A 17,089-nucleotide genomic window follows, 5' to 3' on the forward strand; every position below is an offset into this window, starting at 1 on the left:
GAATAAAGATGAAAGGAATATGCAGGAAGAGGTGAGAAAGCTTGAAGGTGATTGAGAGCTGTCTAGATCATAATGCAGTTACTTTGTTTCCTAAACTGTGGGAAAAGCAGTTTGGATAACATGAAAAGGATTGTATCCTTTTGATTTTGGATTGAAAGCATGTCTGGTTGAACACAAGGTCATTAACTGAGTTTGTTTTATCAAATTCCTGTAACTTTCACTAACAATGCCAGCTCTCAGTCATAGCTCTCAGCAAATAAGGTATCTCAATGCAGTGCTTTAAGGAGAGCTTATCTTCCTTCTGGACTCGGACCCACAGGCTATATTTCTTATATCCTGGATTGATTATTGCATAAGAGTGAGATTATTACATTTTAGAATCAATTATTGGCACACTTCTAAAGGAAGTTTGCATTTTTCATGTTGAATTCTAATTCTGTTCTCTGCTTTGTTGTGATGCAGAGAATTAGTCTAGAGTACTTTTAAAAATTAAAAAAAGTGGGGCTGGAGAGATGGCTCAGTGGTTAAGAGCACTGACTGCTCTTCCAGAGGTCCTGAATTCAAATCCCAGAAACCACATGGTGGCTCACAACCATCTGTAATGGGATTGCATGCCCTCTTCTGGTGTGTCTGAAGACAGCTACAGTGTACTCATATAAATGAAATAAATAGATCTTTAAAAGAAAAAAAATTAAAAAAAAGTTTTCTGTGTGTGTGTGTGTGTGTGTGTGATGTGTATGCTTGGGCATGCAAAGACTAGAGGAATGTGTTGTTCTCTGGTATCCCCTCAGCCTGTTCCTTTAACATAGGTCTCCTACTGAACCTGGAGGCCCTCCAGTGGTCCTCTGCCTGTCCCTTCAGACCCTGGTTCTACAGGCTGAGTCACAGTGGGCTGTTGGCTTTTTTTTGGGGGGGGGGGGGTAAAGATTTATATATATAGAGAGAGTATACTGTAGCTGTCTTCAGACACCAGGAGAGGGCATCAGATCCCATTATAGATGGTTGTGAGCCACCATGTAGTTGCTGGAAATTGAACTCAGGACCTTTAGAAGAACAGCCAGTGCTCTTAACTGCTGAGCCATCGCTCCAGCCCTTCCCCCCCCCCTTTTCTTTTACTATTTTATTGGGTTCTCATATCTCTACCTCCCTTCCAACCCTTATTCCACTCCTAATCCCTTCCAACCCCCGCCCCAACACTAGATAGGAAAGAAAGAAGGTTAGAGGGGAAAGGGGCCATAGAATTCTTCAGGCTTCTTCCTGCTGATTATGGTTGCCCGGGGTCCATGGGTAAGTCCAATCTTGATAGTTAGGATATCTCCAACTTGTTTGTTCATGACCACTTGATAAGCAACAGCAACTGGGAGCATGGAGGGGGAGCAACCATGGCTGCCTTCTTTGGAGCACCCTGGGTCTCTTGGGGCCCTGACATTTATACCTGCTTCATAGTCCCCAGAATTAAATTGTTTGCAGCTGGTAAAATTCACGCCCCTTCTATAGCACTTGACAATTATAGTTAACAGCTGTGGACAACCCACACCTTGGATTAAAACAAAAACATAACCGGGTTTTAAAAGAAACCAAAGCTCTCCCCACAGTGGGCTTTTATGTGAATGGTAGGATCCAAACTCCTCCTGCTTGAGTGACGTGAGCTTACAGCCACTGAGCCGTCCCTTTTGTAGGCCCTGGAGTACTTTGAGACTCCTATAATGGGAGAGAATCACTTAGGCATGAGGCAGTGTCATTGATTGGTTGTGGGATAGATTGATTTCTTAAACCCAAATAATGTCATACGCAATACATGAGCGAAAAGATTATTGTCCTTTAGAATGTTTCTAAAACTGCAGGGTACTATTTGAATTGAAAGGAATTTTAACCTATTTTCTGTTGTGCTTTCATCCTCCTCCTTTAGTGCCTCTTTCTTTTTGTGATAATTTAATTCAACATCCAGCTTGAACAAGGAATATAGCTGAGTTGCATGTATGAAATGGGAGTGTCAAACTGAATTTAAAAAAAGGGCAACCTAATCCCAGGACTCAGCGTGGTTAGAGACCCCTCCCTGTCTTACAGTTCTTGGTGCTTTAGCAGATCTCACTGTGACTCTGAGATTTGAGATAACCTATTCTCCAAACTGGATCCGGAACAACCTGGAAATATAATCTCCATTCTGCGGTGTGGGAGTGTGACTTCCTGGCAAGTCTGTGCTGCCCCTGAGAGCGCGGTGTTTGTGGAGAGCCCTCTGCTAGCCTTTGGATTTCCCGTGAAGTGCTAAGACTTACAGCACTTGCACACCCCTTCCTACCCTCTGCTTAGCTCTGGTTACTGTTCTGTCATGAGCATCATGGCCAAACAAGTTGGGGAGGAAAGGGTTTATTTGGCCCATGCTTCCACATTGTAGCCCATCACTGAAGTCCATCAAGGAAGAAAATCAGGAACCTGGAAGCAGGAGCTGCTGAGAGGCCATGGAGTACTGCTTATTGGCTTGCTCCACATTGGAAGGCTCAGCCTGCTTTCCTGTAGAACCCAGGACCAACAAACAGCCCAAGGGATGGCCCCACCCACATTATTCTGGGGCCTTCCACGAAGATGCCCAACAAATGGATCTTTTGGGGGCATTTTCTCAATTGAAGTTCCTTCCTTGTAATTCTGGCTTGTGTGAACTTGACATAGAACTAGCCAGCATGTACTCTTCCCCCTTTTGAGACAGCTTCTCTTGCTAACTTTTGGGGTTAAACAGTCCTCCCGGGTAGCTAAGACATGCCTGTAACCCAGGGCCCACTTTAGGTTTTTTTATCCTTGTCAGATTTAACCCTTTTCCATTATAAGTCTCCTTCCTTTTCCTCCTCTCCATCATTTTACATTGTTATGCTTAGTTGTTCATTTAGGGTTTCTTGTAGTCTAAGCTGACCTAGAAACATTTTTCCCTCTTCCTCCTTCTCCCTCTCCCCCTCTCCCCTCTCCCTCCCTTCTCTTCCTGTTTTGAGATTCTCTGTGTAGCTCTGACTCTCTTATTCTCTCATTCTCTAGACCAGGCTGGCCTCAGACCCAAGAGATCTTCCTGCCTCTACCTCCTGAGTGCTGAGATTAAAGGTGTGTGACACACCAGTTTATCAGATTTTTTTTTTCCCCTGGCCCTTTTGCTCTGGCCATATTTATTTCATATATGTGGGTCCACTGTCACTGTCTTCAGACACACCAGAAGATGCCATTGGATGCCCATTACAGATGGTTGTGAGCTACCATGTTGGTGGGATTTAAACTCAGGACCTCTTGAAGAGCAGTCGGTGCTCTTAATCACTGAGCCATCTCTCCAGCCCCTCATCAGAATTTTTTAATATGATATATTCAGAACATCTTTTAATATTGTTAAAGTATACTACTATAACTCGCCACTTGGAATGCCATGGCAGGACGGTTAATTGTTTAAGGCCAGAAAAACCAAACCAGAACCAGAGGGCTTGTGAGATGGCCTGGTCAGCAGAGCCACTTCCACCAAGATTGATGCCTGCCCAGATTTGAGCTCTGCTACCCCAGGATAGAACATCGGTCTCCTGGCTTGTCCTCTGACTTTGACACACATGCTGAGATATGGATGTGCATGCAAGCTTGACAAATACATTAATACAGAATTTAAACAAGGACCTCACAGAGTCAAGCTGCAGCATTGCATGCTGGGATATACCTGTAATTTGAGAACTCTGAATGGCTGAGACAAGACTGCCATTTCCAGGCCAGCTTTGGCTAGATCATAAATTTAGGTCAGCCTTGACTGGAGTAGCCATGCTGGCCTGCTTTTCAAACTTCACCAAATGCTATCTTTTTTGTTTAAAATGGATTGGCAATGAAGAAACTGTGGTTTATAGGATGATTGGTGTGAAGTTTTACTGACCTTTAAATACCATTTGAACTAGAAGGAAGGTAGGACTGCGTGTGCAGGTATCCATGTTTATGGAGCTAGTCAGGGACACGTTGCTTTCCTCCCTCCTCGCTCACCTTCCTGGGGGTCTCGGCAGCCATTTGCTTCTTTATTGTCTCTTCCTTGCTGACAAAGAAAACCTAGAATTGTTTGTTTCTTTTTAGTGGCTTCCACAAGAGATGAAATGTGGTCTGAGGGACGCTATGACTACGAACGACTCCCGAGAGAACGAGTGCCACCCCGGAGCCATGCCAGTGTAAGTCACAGCGCGAGGAGGAGAGCTCACAGCTTGCTGTCACTGTGCCTTCTCCAGCATCTTCCAGTATCAGTTTACCAGCCTGGCTGGAAAGACAGACCAAACTCAGCTTTTAAAAGCCAGAAAATGCACAGTAATTTATTTAAGTGAAAAGCAAAATCTGTATTTAATACTTAGGTTTCTAGGAAAAAGATTTTGAATTGAATTTAGTTGGTGGAGGAAAATTTTTGTTAATGTTATACTATGCGATAACAAAGAACTGTTGAACACCTGCTTCTTTTTTTTTTTTAATTTATTTTTTATTTATTTTTATTTACATTGCAAATGATTTGCCCTTTTCTGGGTCCCCACTCCCCGCAAGTCCCATAAGCCCTCTTCCGTCCCCCTATTCTTCCATCTACCCCTTCCCACTTCCCTGAACACCTGCTTCTGTTGCTGAAACTTTGTCACCTTAATGTTTACAAATTGAGCCTGGCATGGTGTCCTTTGGGAAGTAATTTCAGCACTTGGGAGGCAGAGGCAGGTGGGTCTCTGAATTCAAGGCAAGCTTGGTTTGCATAGCAAGCTCTAGTCCAGTCTACAACAGCAAAAATTATATTAAAATTAAAAAGTTATAAATTAATATGACAGTCTACTCAGAGATGTCACTTTATAGGAGGCTTTCTGGGGCGGAAGCATGTGGATACCCTGGTTAGCACTTCTTCTTACTGGAGGCTTTCTGGGGCGGAAGCATGTGGATACCCTGGTTAGCACTTCTCCTTTGCCTGAGATTGGTCAAGCAGGCAGCCTCCAGGTAAGCAGAGTGCTGATGGCTCGAGGGACACAGGAGCCTGAGAGCTGGGGCTTCTGAGCTACACTCTTCATGTTCTTGATAACTTCAGTTACTGAACCTGGAGCTCTGTCTAATCCTGTATGTAGCAGAAGCTCAGCATTTATTAAGTGACTGCACATAATCTCCCTGGAGGTGTACATGGAGAACCATGGGGAGGTTTGCAGGTCACAAAGCCCTTAGTCTTCACCCAGACTCATCGTGAACATTGGGTGAATGTTATGTGCATGTTCTGTCTACCACAAAGGGCATAAATATTTGTTTACTAGTCAAAATTTTTTTTGAAGATTTAATTATTTATTATATGTAAATATTACTGTAGTTGTCTTCAGATACACTGGAAGAGGGCATCGGATCTCATTATAAATGATTGTGAGCCACCGTGTGGTTGCTGGGAATTGAACTCAGGACTCTTAGCCACTGACCCATCTCTTCAGCCCCCCATTTTTTTTTTTTAAATAGTGTTAAGGATTTGTGTGTGGTGGTAAAACTGGGGATTGAATCTAGGGCTTTTCTCACACTGGGCAAGTATTTGACCACTGATCCACTGACCACACCCCCTTTGTTTCATTTCTTATTTTGAGATTAAGTCTTACTAAATTACCTAGTTTTATTTTAAACTCAGTCCTGAGACCTTTGCGGACCTTGCCCCTGTGATCCTCCTGCCTCAGCCTTTCAGGTAGCTCATAGGACTGCACAGCCAGGCCTAGCTGGCAGTATATTACTTGTTCCTGTACCTCACTTAGATGAGCAGGGTCATCTTTGATTGATAGAAAATGATTTAAGGTAGAAAGGAAAAGTAAACAAATGAGGAAGCCCATTAAATTAGGAAGGGCCTACTCAGTAATTATATGTTATTGCTTTCCAGGTTGTTTTAGAGACTTTCTAATTTTTTTTAAACTGATAAATTATTTTATGATTTGCATAGAAAGATTAAAAAATAATGCATGTTAAGTGTCATATAGCTGTGGGATACTTTCCAAAGATGTTTTTCTTTAAAGGTTTATTTATTTTCTATATATGAATATATTATAGCTGTCTCCAGGCACACCAGAAGAGGACATCTGATCCCATTACAGATGGTTGTGAGCCACTGTGTGGTTGCTGGGAATTGAACCCAGGACCTCTGGAAGAGCAGCCAGTGCTTTTAACTGCTGAGCCATCTTTCCAGCCCCTCCCCCCCCCAATGTTTTCCATCACGAATGTAGCTCTTGAATAGAAATTTGATTTTACCAGCTAGGCATTGATGTGAAAGATTTTGTGTGTGTGTGTGTTTTAACTGAGCTTAATTTATGGATGTAAAAAGCAGATTGTATTGATTTAAGATTGCAAGATGCATGACTGGCCCAGGCTGATATTGAAGAATCTGACTTAGGATCATTGAGGTAATGTATGGTGAGAGGGGAAGTGGTTTAAAAGAAATGGGGGTAGGGAAGGAGGATAATGGCTTGAGGTCTAAGGCCTTTCCTTTGGTAGAAGGATAGGCAATTGGTATTTTGGAGCACGGAGTTCCTAGAATGGACGCATAGTTCATAAGTGTGTTGAGTGGCCACAGAGTGTAAGTCAGAATTAGAATGGAAGGGCAGAGGATGTCACGCAGTTCGTGCTAGCCTAACATTCCTGGTCACCTGGACTGTCCCAAACACTTCAGAAAAGAAAAGGGGGGAAAGGGCAGGTGGTAGGTGCCACCGTCTTTGAAAACATGTTCCCAGTGACATGAAGGCTTCCTTTTAGGTACTAGGCATTATGTGTTTTATCACAGCATGTAAAACCTAATGCATTAATGGGAGACTGTAACTATAATTGCTTTCAGTCTTCTTCACCCAGGCCCCAGTTCTAAAATAGTGACTCAGAACCTTGTTATGAATAAATAGCTAGGCCATAAGCTAGGTCTGTTTGCCAACTAGCTTGTAACTCGTCATAACTTGTTTACTCTAGTCTATGTCTGCCATGTGGTTTGTCACCTCTCCCAAGTCCTACTGCCTCTGAGCTTGGGTGTGGGATCTCCCCATGCTTGACTCTTTCCTATGGTTCCTCTCTCTCCTCTCTCTCTGCTAGAGATCCCACTTCCTAGTCTACCTTTCCTTAGGCCATAGGCTTTCATTGATTGACACGTTGTCTTAGTTAGGGTTTTATGCTGTGAACAGACATCATGACCAATGCAAGTTTTGTAAAAGACAACATTTAATTGGTGCTGGCTTACAGGCTCAGAGAGAGGTTCAGTCCATTGTCATCAATGCAGGAGGAGCTGAGAGTGTTACATCTTCATCTGAAGGCTGCTGGTGAAAGACTGACTTCCAGGCAACTAGGGTGAGGATCTTAAGCCCACACCCAGAGTGACACACCTACTCCACCAAGGCCACACCTCCTAATAGGGTCACTTCCTGGGCCAATCATATACAAACCATCACATTCCACTCCCTGGCCGCCATAGGCTTGTTCAAACATGAGTCTATGAGGGCCATACTTAAACATAGCATAATGTGAAATACATTTAGTCCAACTTCAGAAGTCCTTGTAATCTATAGCAGTCTCAACAGTGTATTTATGTATTTATGTATTTATTTATTTATTTATTTTGGATTTGGTTTTTTTTTTTTTTGAGACAGGGTTTCTCTGTATAGCTCTGGCTGACCTGGAACTTACTCTGTAGACCAGCCTGGCCTTGAACTCAGAAATCCGTCTGCCTCTGCCTCCCAAGTGCTGGGATTAAAGGTGTGCGCCACCACCATCCAGCTTTCTACAATGTTTAAGAGTCCAAAGTTGAAGGTCTCTTCTGAGATTCATTCATGTAAGTGTAATCCCCCAAGGAAGACAGGAAACCATCTGAGAAAAGTCCAAACTCTGCATCTCCATGTCTGATGGCAAAGCAGTTTTCAGATATCCAACTCCTTTTTCATCTTTGTTGACTGCAACAAGGTTCTGTCTCCTGGGCGTGTTCCACTCCCTGTTAGCAGCTTTCCTTGGCAAGCATCCTGTGGCTCCTGCATCTTTAACATCTTGGGGTCCCCAGGTCAGTTTCAGCTTCTCAGCTTCTTGTTCCAGTGTCTGAGATCCACACATGATCTTCTGTGCCTCTCCAAAGAGCTGGTGTCACTTCTCCTGCTCAGCCCTCTGTGGCACTCTAAGTTCAGGTTGATCCACTCCACTGCCACTGCTGTTCTTGGTGGTCATCCCATGGTACTGGCATCTCCAATATGCTAGGGTCTTCCACTGCAACTATGCTTCACCAAAGCCTCTCATAGGCTCTCTTCACGGTACCAAGCCTCAACTCCTTTGTATGACCCCTTCAGTCCTGGGCTGTCAGTTACAATTGAGGGTGCACTTTCACCAATGGCCTTCCATGGTGTCTCACAGTACCAAGCTTCAGCTGCTCTTCATGATGCCTTCATGCCTTCAAAACCAGTACCACCTGGATGATTCTTACATGTTACCAAGTGCAGCTGCAGCATGAGGTGGTACAGCTTCTTTGTGCTCTCAGAAAGCACTTCCCAGAAGATTTCACCTCAGTGATGCTGGTCTTTTCTTAATTACCACTAATTTCTTAGCTCCAGCTAACCAGCATCAATTGTCCCAGTAGTCTCCTTCTCCTCTTGCATATAAAGCCAGAGACACATGGCCGAAGCTGCTGAGTTCTGCTCCATGCAGGAGCTGGAACATTGGCCCCCTTGTTCTATTACATTATCACTAGCTTCCTTTTCCCCAGCTCCTTCACTGCCTAAATTGACTGTCCTGAATCTTGCTCCATAGACTGACTTTGTACTCAAGAGATCTGCATGCCTGTCTCCTAAGCACTGGGATGAAAGGTGTGGTCCAGCAAGCCTGTATTTAAGTTTTTCTTCACCTAGAATTTGTTCTGTTCTAGGCTGGCTTTTTGAACTTAGAGATCTGCTTATCTTTGTCTCCTGGGATTAAAGGCTTGTATTACCAAGCCTAGACCTAAATTTAGCTGGGTGGAATCTTCCCCCAGGTCACCACTCCCTTAATTCAATTTAATATCCTTGAATTCAGCCCCATTTCACTTCCTCGAGTCCCTTTAATACTCAAACTATGTATTTTGTACTTTTCCTTTCTCTGCTTGCTATGTTTGTTCAAAATTCTCTTCATCAGACTTAACCAGACAACAAAGTCTTTGTTGGGCTTTTTTTGAGACTTCCTTTATAGATTCACTTTATAAGTCTCTTTACCTTACCCCTAGGCAGTCTCTTCAGACAATGGCAAAAAGCAGCCCTGTTCTTCACCAAAACATCACAAAAAGAGTCTCTCAGCCACATATTAAAGTTCTTCTCCACTGAAACCTCTTGGGCCATCAGGCCTACACAGTTCAAATGACCCTCAGCACCACTGTCTTCCATGTTCCTTCTAGGCTGGCCCATTAAGCACTACTTAAAGCATTTCATGGATTTCCAAATCCAAAGTCCCAAAATCCACAGTCTTCAAAGGAAAGCATGGTCGTACCTATCACAGCAATACCCCATTCCTGGTACCAACTTCTGTCTTAGTTAGGGTTTTACTGCTGTGAACAGACACCATGAGGAATGCAAGTTTTGTAAAAGACAGCATTTAATTGGGGCTGGCTTACTGGCTCAGAGGTTCAGTCCATTGTCATCAATGCAGAAACATGGCAGCATCCAGGCAGGCATGGTGCAGGAGGAGCTGAAAGTGCTACATCTTCATCAAAGGCTGCTGGTGGAAGACTGACTTCCAGGCAACTAGGGTGAGGGTCTTAAGCCCACACCCAGAGTGACACACCTACCCCACCAAGGCTACACCTCCTAATAGGGTCACTTCCTGGGCCAATCATATACAAATCATCACACACGTGATGCTTCCACACACTATACAAGAGATGACCCCTACAGGAGGCTTAAGCTATAGCACTAGGTGGCTAATAACAAGAGCTCCTCCTGGGAGGGGTTTGGTAGGGTTGGTGGTGAATATAATGATGCAGATATGAGGACAATGGCCATAACCTGTCCACACAGGTTTGGTTTCTCTGATAAAACCCCATGGCTGAGGTAATTTACACAAGGAAGGGTTTGTTTCGGCTTATAGTACCAGAAGTATCTAAGCTCAATAATGGTGAAGTTGGCAGGCATGGTGGCTGGAATAGCAAGCTGAGAGCTAAGTCTTTAATTGCAAGGACAGAGCAGAGAGAAGAAAACAGTCCTCAAATGGCAGTCTTTTAAACTCTGAAAACTTACTCTAGTGACAACCTCTTCCAATAAGGTCACGCCTTTTAAGCCTTCCCAAAAAGCACCACCAACTGGAGGCAAAGCATTCAAATGCCTGCAACCAAGGATGCCTTATTCTAACTCCCACCCCGATGTGAATATAGCAGTGATTTCTGTTAATGACAAAGTCATAGGTAGCTCTTCCTGATGGGTTGATTTCTGTTCAGGAAAAACAAGTTTCTTCTTCCTTCTTCAGCCTCCTGAGAGTTAAAGAGTGCTTACAGTCATCTGCCTTGTGAAAGTAATTTTATATTCATGCCTGATTTTAATGGACACATTGAAATTTGCAGGAAAGTGTTTCACCATAGAAATTACAAATGCAGCTATTGTTTCTTGCAACACTCAGGTGTTTATTCCTCTTAAGCTCTTTCTCCGGGATATCACTGAGTTGTTTGTATCTTCTTGAAAGTCCTTGAGTTCTTGTAGGTGTTTTATGACTGTTCTAATTTCAGTGTACTGGGGTCCGTAGGTAAGCCTTTCTACAGAACTGGTCAGCTCTGGAGAGAAGATACTGTCTTGATGTTTCACATTGTTAGTATTCTCTGAGATCTGGGCATGTGGGCTTTCTTTGTCTCCACATAGCGTTTTAGGGCTGTTATTGAAGGAGCAAGGAGGGCTAGGGAGAAGAGGACGCTGACGCTATGGTGGCGTGGGTCTAGAGGTTTCACTGTCTCTTGGCTAGAATGTAGACAGGTGGGCAGAGGGCACTGGATTGGTATGCGGCATGTTTCCCGTTCCAGCTGGACTATGGAGGTTGATAGGTCTGGTGGGAAGGTTAGATGTGATGTGGAAGTGTATAGTTATTTGGGGATTGGCTAGGAGGGGGATGCTGGCCTATTTATCTCTGCAGTGAAGGCAGGGAAGGCCAGTCTACGATATAGGGCCTAGCTAAATTTGGTAAATTACAAAAAAAGTGCGGAAGAGGTCAGGGTACTCACCAGGCTAGATCCTAGAGGAGGGTGTGGGAAGTCTGCGAATGGGTGAGATCGACTAGGTGTCACAAAGGGATCTATAGGAGGGTGCACATAGCATACTTTAATTCTTGACTGACAGATTTGAGGCCTTTATCCTTTTGTGACTCTTGCCAGGAAAAAAAAACTGTAAGGTTTTGGCAAAGTTCTATAAATATATATGGAGGGTAGGTCCATCCTAGAATATTTTAATATGCTGTCCAATGTCCCTCTGAACCACTGTGTTTTGTGTGTGTGTGTGTGTGTGTGCGTGTGTGTATTATAGAATATTTTATAATATACATCAAAAAATAAGGGATTAGAGGCATGCCTAACCATGCTTGACTTGTATTTGGCTCTTTATAAAGAAAAAAAAAATCAAGTATTTAAAAGTAGGTAAGATAGCGACTCCCAAAGTATGTGCCAGGAAAGCAGCAATTATCTGCTTTTAGTTAGTTGTATTTTACTATTCTGTTTTCCTCTCTTCCTTCAACAATAAGGTTGTTCTATCTCATTTAAAACTTTTTTGTGTATTAGTGTTTTGTCTTCATTTGTGTCTGTGACCATGTGTGCATGCTGGTGCTTAAGAAGATCAGAAGAGGGTGTCAGAGCCCCTGGGACAAGAGTTACATACACACTGTTGAGAACTACTTTGTAGGTGCTGGGAACTGGACTCAGGATCTCTAGGATAGCAGCCTGTGTTCTTGATCACTGAAGGAGGGTATTTTGGAGGGTATTTTGAAGTAAATCGACTATTCATGTTTCAAATATAAATAAACATTTGTTATGTCTCTAAAGGATAAAGATGTGTAAGGAAGGACCTTACATAATTTAATTTTAAACAAAACATTTTCAATAGGATGGCACAGTGACTCAGTGGGTGAACGTACTTGCTTCCAAACCTGACCACCTGGGATCCATCTCCAGGAACTACAAGGTGGATTTGGAGAACTGACTTGAGTTCTCCTCTGACCTCTACATACAGATCATGGCCTCTTCCACCATACATTAATTAACACACTAAAAATAAAAACCACCATGTTTTTGTGCTAAAACAAATTCACATATATTTAATGATACATTAGGAGATTGGTGGTTTTCATTTCAGGGATTAATGTAGGGCCTTATGAATGCTAATCCCTGATCTACAACTATAAGCCAGCCTAATCTCAAGAAATACTTTGAAATAAATATCCTAAATGATTTCATTTGTATCCAGTTAATTATGAGACTTAATATTTGTGTGGAAAGTATAATATAGAATTGTTTATCAAATTATTCAACCATTTAGTTGATGTTTTTATTTTCTAAAATGAAAATATGTTTCACAGTAGAGTTTTAAAACTTGTGACTCTGTGAACTACCATGTGCTGAAATTGACTGGACACTGTAAAAGATCAGTACCTTTTACTACTGGGCTGTCTCTGCAGACCCTAACAAATTACTAAATATGTCAAATCATCAAGAATGTAAGTTTAGACCAGCTTTTATACTTTGTGTCCAAATGTACAAAGCTAAAAATATCTCTCTGGAGCTTCTGGAAAATCGCAGAATGTTTCCTTTTGCTCTTTCTAGTTCAGTATCTACTCATCCCTGTGTGTCTATTCTAAACAGAATAAACAGAGTAGATCAGACAGTGTGCTATCCTCATTGTCATTAAGAACAGCACTGCTGTGACCTTATTGTATGCAGCAGTGCTTGTTAAAATGACTTATTTTACGTACACTCTGTTATCTAGATTTGCTTTAATTTTATGTGTACAATGTTTTTCTTGCATGTATGTGCAGCCTGTGGATACAGTACCCACAGGGGCCAGAAGAGGGTGTCTCATTCCCTCTTCTGGATTTTATAGACAGTTTGAGCCACCATCTAGGTACTGGGAACCAAAACTAGATCTTCTGAGAAAGCAGCAGGTGCTCCAGCACCCCCCTTTCTTATGATTGCCATCTTGTATTGTTGTGTGTTATTGTGAATGTTCCAAGTCGTTTTTCATTGAAACATTTTATTTCCATGAATCTATATGAAGCTGTTACTATTTGTTATAGTCAAATTTTTCATTGGTGCGTTTTTTGTTGGTTTGCATTTACTCTGTTGAATTATAGTTAAGAACTCCTGTGCTTATAAGAAACTTTTTCAAAACCAAATAGAGAAATTAGTGATGTCTCTATATTTCTTTTTGTCTGTTTTAGGATGGCTACCATAGAGTAGTTAATGTTGTGCCAAAGAGACCACCTCTGCTAGACAAGAGACCACCTCTGCTAGACAAGAGACCGCCTCTGCTAGCCAGCCCTGATGAAGGAGGCTACAGTAGATATTACAGTCATGTTGATTGCCGAGTGTGTGACGAGGGCCGCAGTTTTTCTCATGATCGAAGAAGCGGCCCGTCTCACAGAGGAGTATGTAAATTTCCCCCGTGTACTAATTGTTCTTTCTTTCAAGTTTAAAATCCATGTAACTGAAGTTTATGTGCAGGCCTCTGAAGTGGAATCATGGTGCTTGTGTTCAGGTGCAAGTAGAGCCTCATGCCTTGTTCTGTTGTGTTGCTTGGCCTGGTTTTATTTGCAGCCCCCCTCCCCTACCCCCTCCCCTTTTGCACTAGGGCCTCACTGTAGGTGCCGCCTGCCTGGTGCTTGCTGTCCTGTCTCAGGCTCCTGGGTGCTGGAGTGCCTGGATTTCAGAGCTTGGCTACCCTTCCTGTTAGATGCTGTTGGCGGCTGACTGTAGCTCCAGAGGGCACTAGTAGTCCAGGGTCTGTGTTGCGGGATAGTGAGTAAGAATCCTAGATGGTTCTGAGTGACATCACTCCTTCCAGTGTCATTGGCTCTGTGTGGTGCTGGGCAGAAAGGCCATGGCCTCCTACGCTAGGTAAGTGCTCTACTGAGCTGCCGACCCAGCCTTTGCTGTATTTACCTTTTTACCTTAAATTCAGGGATTTGCAGACTCACACCCGATAGTCAGCGGTGAGCCAGCGTCAACACTTGTCACTGTGTGTGTATAATTGCTGTGTTCGGACATGGAAACGGAAACCACTGTGGTGAGGTGGGCTTTAGCTGACTGTCTCACTCTTGGTTTACATTCTTAAGGTCTATTTGCTTTAAAGAGCTTTACTATGTGAGAACAGGGTAGTAAAGCCATGTTTTAGATAGTAAACACTTAGAATGTTAGCACTTGGATTTAACGTGTTCTTGATAACCTAGAAGGTATTGGAAGTTTTCATAATTTATTACTTTTTTATGTTCTAGCTTACAAATTACTGTATTCTTCTTTTATACTTCTGTTTCTTTTTCTCCTTCTCTATAATTTACAACACGGTAACCAGTAGCATATTTAAGCACTATACTGTTTGGCCTCATGTTGGCAGTAGAAGAGATAGAGGTAAGTGATTCCTGAGGTCAGTTTGTAGGGACCTCCAGTTCTCGTGGTTGTTCAGTTGCGACTCTGATGGTTCTAATGTGATGAGTAGTGGTTTCTGGTGACTGCGGCTGAAGTTTGCTGTGCCACAGCGTCCTTCCTCACAGTGGTGCCTTTCATTGTGCTTATTTATAGTGCCGTGCTATTCCCTTAGGGAGGCTCTAGACGCTGGGAAGGAAGCATTTCTGTCTTAGGGGTACTGGGTTACTGTTGGATCCGTCTTCCAGGGAGAAAGGATTTAGTTGCAGCACAGGCATCTCTTGTCATTTCCTGAGAACTCCTGTGTGCGGTTGAGGAGTTTTGTTTTCACTGGCTGGTGTTTCACATGAACACGAGTGTGGTCTGAGAGCTGACAGTGAGGTTTCAGTCGAGCACAGGAGCCCTTTCATTCTCCCGGGTTCTCTGCGCTCCCTCGGGTCAGCTGTGAGAGGTCTTGCCCTGCCTGTTAGGAAACCTTCGTCTCAATTCTCAACACGCAAAACAAAACCATGTTAACACAAACTTGTTTGTTCTTAGGCATTAGTAACTTTTTCTCTTTACATAAGCAACTGCCACACCTGCGGTCCTTAGAACTTTTAGAACACTGATTTTTATCTTGAATTTACTTACAGAAACTACTTAATGGATCAAGTGGTGTTTTTTGTTTTTTTTTTTTTTAAATTATAGCTATGGAGCTTTTATTCTCTTGATTATATTTAAAATTGAGAAAATATGGTTACATTTTATTTATAAAAGTGTTGGGTTTGTAATGTTGAATGGGAAAATAAAAAATAATATTTTAGCGATATCAGTCTCTTACTGAAAATAATTTGCATGTTGTGTTATTTATTTATTTTTACTTTTCTTGAGTCAGAGTCTCTCTATACCCCTTGCTGTCCTGGAACTTGCTATGTAGAGCAGGCTGGTACAGAGGATCTGCCTCTGCTGCTGCCTCTGGAGTACTGAGATCAGAAGCATGTGCTACCATACTAAGCCTATATTTTATTATATGGGTGTTTTTCCTGCATGTGGATCTGCATTGTCTGTTCAGGCCCTGTAGAGGCCGGAAGGTGCCATTGAATCTCCTGGACATGGAGTTAACAGCTGGTTGTGTGCCACCTCTGGGTGCTGAGAATTAAACCTAGGCTCTCTGCAAGAGAAGCAAGTGGTCTTAATCACTGAGCCATCTCTCCAGCTCCATATGGTTGGATTTTTTCTTATTTTTTTCATATATATATAAGTGCTTTATCTTCACATACACACATCAGATCCCATTACAGATGGTTGTGAGTCACCATGTGAGTTCCAGGCCTTGAACTCAGGACCTCGGGAAGAACAGTCAGTAGTCTTAACTGCTGAGCCATCTCTTCAGTCCCTGTGGTTGGTTTTTAATGTCTCTTTGTGCCGGAGTCTTTTTTTTTTTTTTTAAGATTTTATTTTTTTATGTATGTGAATAATATACTGTCCCTCTCTTCAGACACACCAGAAGAGATGGTTTTGAGCTACCATGTGGTTTCTGGGAATTGAACTCAGGACCTCTGGGAGAGCAGTCAGTGCTCTTAACCACTGAGCCATCTCTCCAGTCCCCTATGTTGAAGTCTTAAAAGACAATGTGCTTCACTTGATTAATTTAAAAATTGTGTCACATATCATAATATTGCTTGTCAGAGATAATTCTTGCTAGATTGCTTCTAATTATGCCTTTATTGAGTGGTAAATGAGAAAAGAAAATAAGCAAAAGGGAAAGAGCACTAAGTTCCTCCTTGAACGTGAATGTTGGCGAGAGAGCTGGGAACGTGAGAAGGCTGAGCCGGCACTCGCCAGCAGTATCCGTTGTCATGTCTATTCATGTGTCTGTAGCAGTGAGTCTATGGAGTCTCCTGGGGGAATAATGCAGTTGTTGAAGTACAGGTAAGTGGTGCCTGGTTCTTACTGGTCTTTAGTAGCTGAAATGGATGACCCGTATCTTTATTTACTCCTTTTGGAAGCTCAGGCATCCCTAGAGAAGTGATCTTACTACCCTCACTGTAATTTTACCTCAGAGGCTATTCAAAATAGGCTGACCAAAGCCCAAACGATTATTTTTTTTTTTACAGGATGAATCTGGCTACAGATGGGCAAGAGATGATCATTCTACAAGCCGGCAGCCTGACTACAGGTAAGCAGTTAAAATAAGAGCTTTGATTCTTGACTCTTGTCATTTGTGCTGTGGAAATATAACATCAGATCCACAGCTGAATGGCCTCATCCGGGTTTTATTTGAAAGCAGCAAGCATTATTTCCTTTGTGATGTTCCTGATGTTCCTCGTTTGTTGACATTTTATAATTGATAATGTAATTTAAAATAAGTCTGAATTACAAGGCGTAGCTTTGCTTAACTGGAAAGTAAAACTTTTTTTTTTTTTTTTTTTTTTTATTTCTCCAGAAGTTGCCTTACAAAGTGTCTTCTGTTATAAGGCATTTTCTCTGGTGGTCTATTTATTTATGTATTTCAATTATTGTTGATTATTTGTATGT

At 42.5% G+C, this 17,089-nt stretch overlaps 1 protein-coding gene across 6 annotated transcripts in view; it reads left to right on the top strand.

Annotated features, from left to right (window-relative positions):
• Nucleotides 1-17,089, top strand: part of Pphln1 (periphilin 1) — a 90,232-nt gene that overhangs the window by 5,112 nt on the left and 68,031 nt on the right. For 4 of the 6 annotated variants that reach the window (XM_052161736.1, XM_052161737.1, XM_052161731.1 and 1 more), the window contains 3 exons: nucleotides 4,078-4,169; nucleotides 13,372-13,578; nucleotides 16,669-16,730. In XM_052161736.1, the coding sequence (XP_052017696.1) occupies nucleotides 4,098-4,169; nucleotides 13,372-13,578; nucleotides 16,669-16,730 (341 nt within the window). In that variant the 5' untranslated portion in view covers nucleotides 4,078-4,097. The remainder of the gene's footprint in view (nucleotides 1-4,077; nucleotides 4,170-13,371; nucleotides 13,579-16,668; nucleotides 16,731-17,089) is intronic. The other 2 variants (XM_052161734.1, XM_052161735.1) reach the window with 1 other exon arrangement.

This window comes from Apodemus sylvaticus, chromosome 17 (assembly GCF_947179515.1).
Source record: "Apodemus sylvaticus chromosome 17, mApoSyl1.1, whole genome shotgun sequence".
NCBI lineage: Eukaryota > Metazoa > Chordata > Mammalia > Rodentia > Muridae > Apodemus > Apodemus sylvaticus.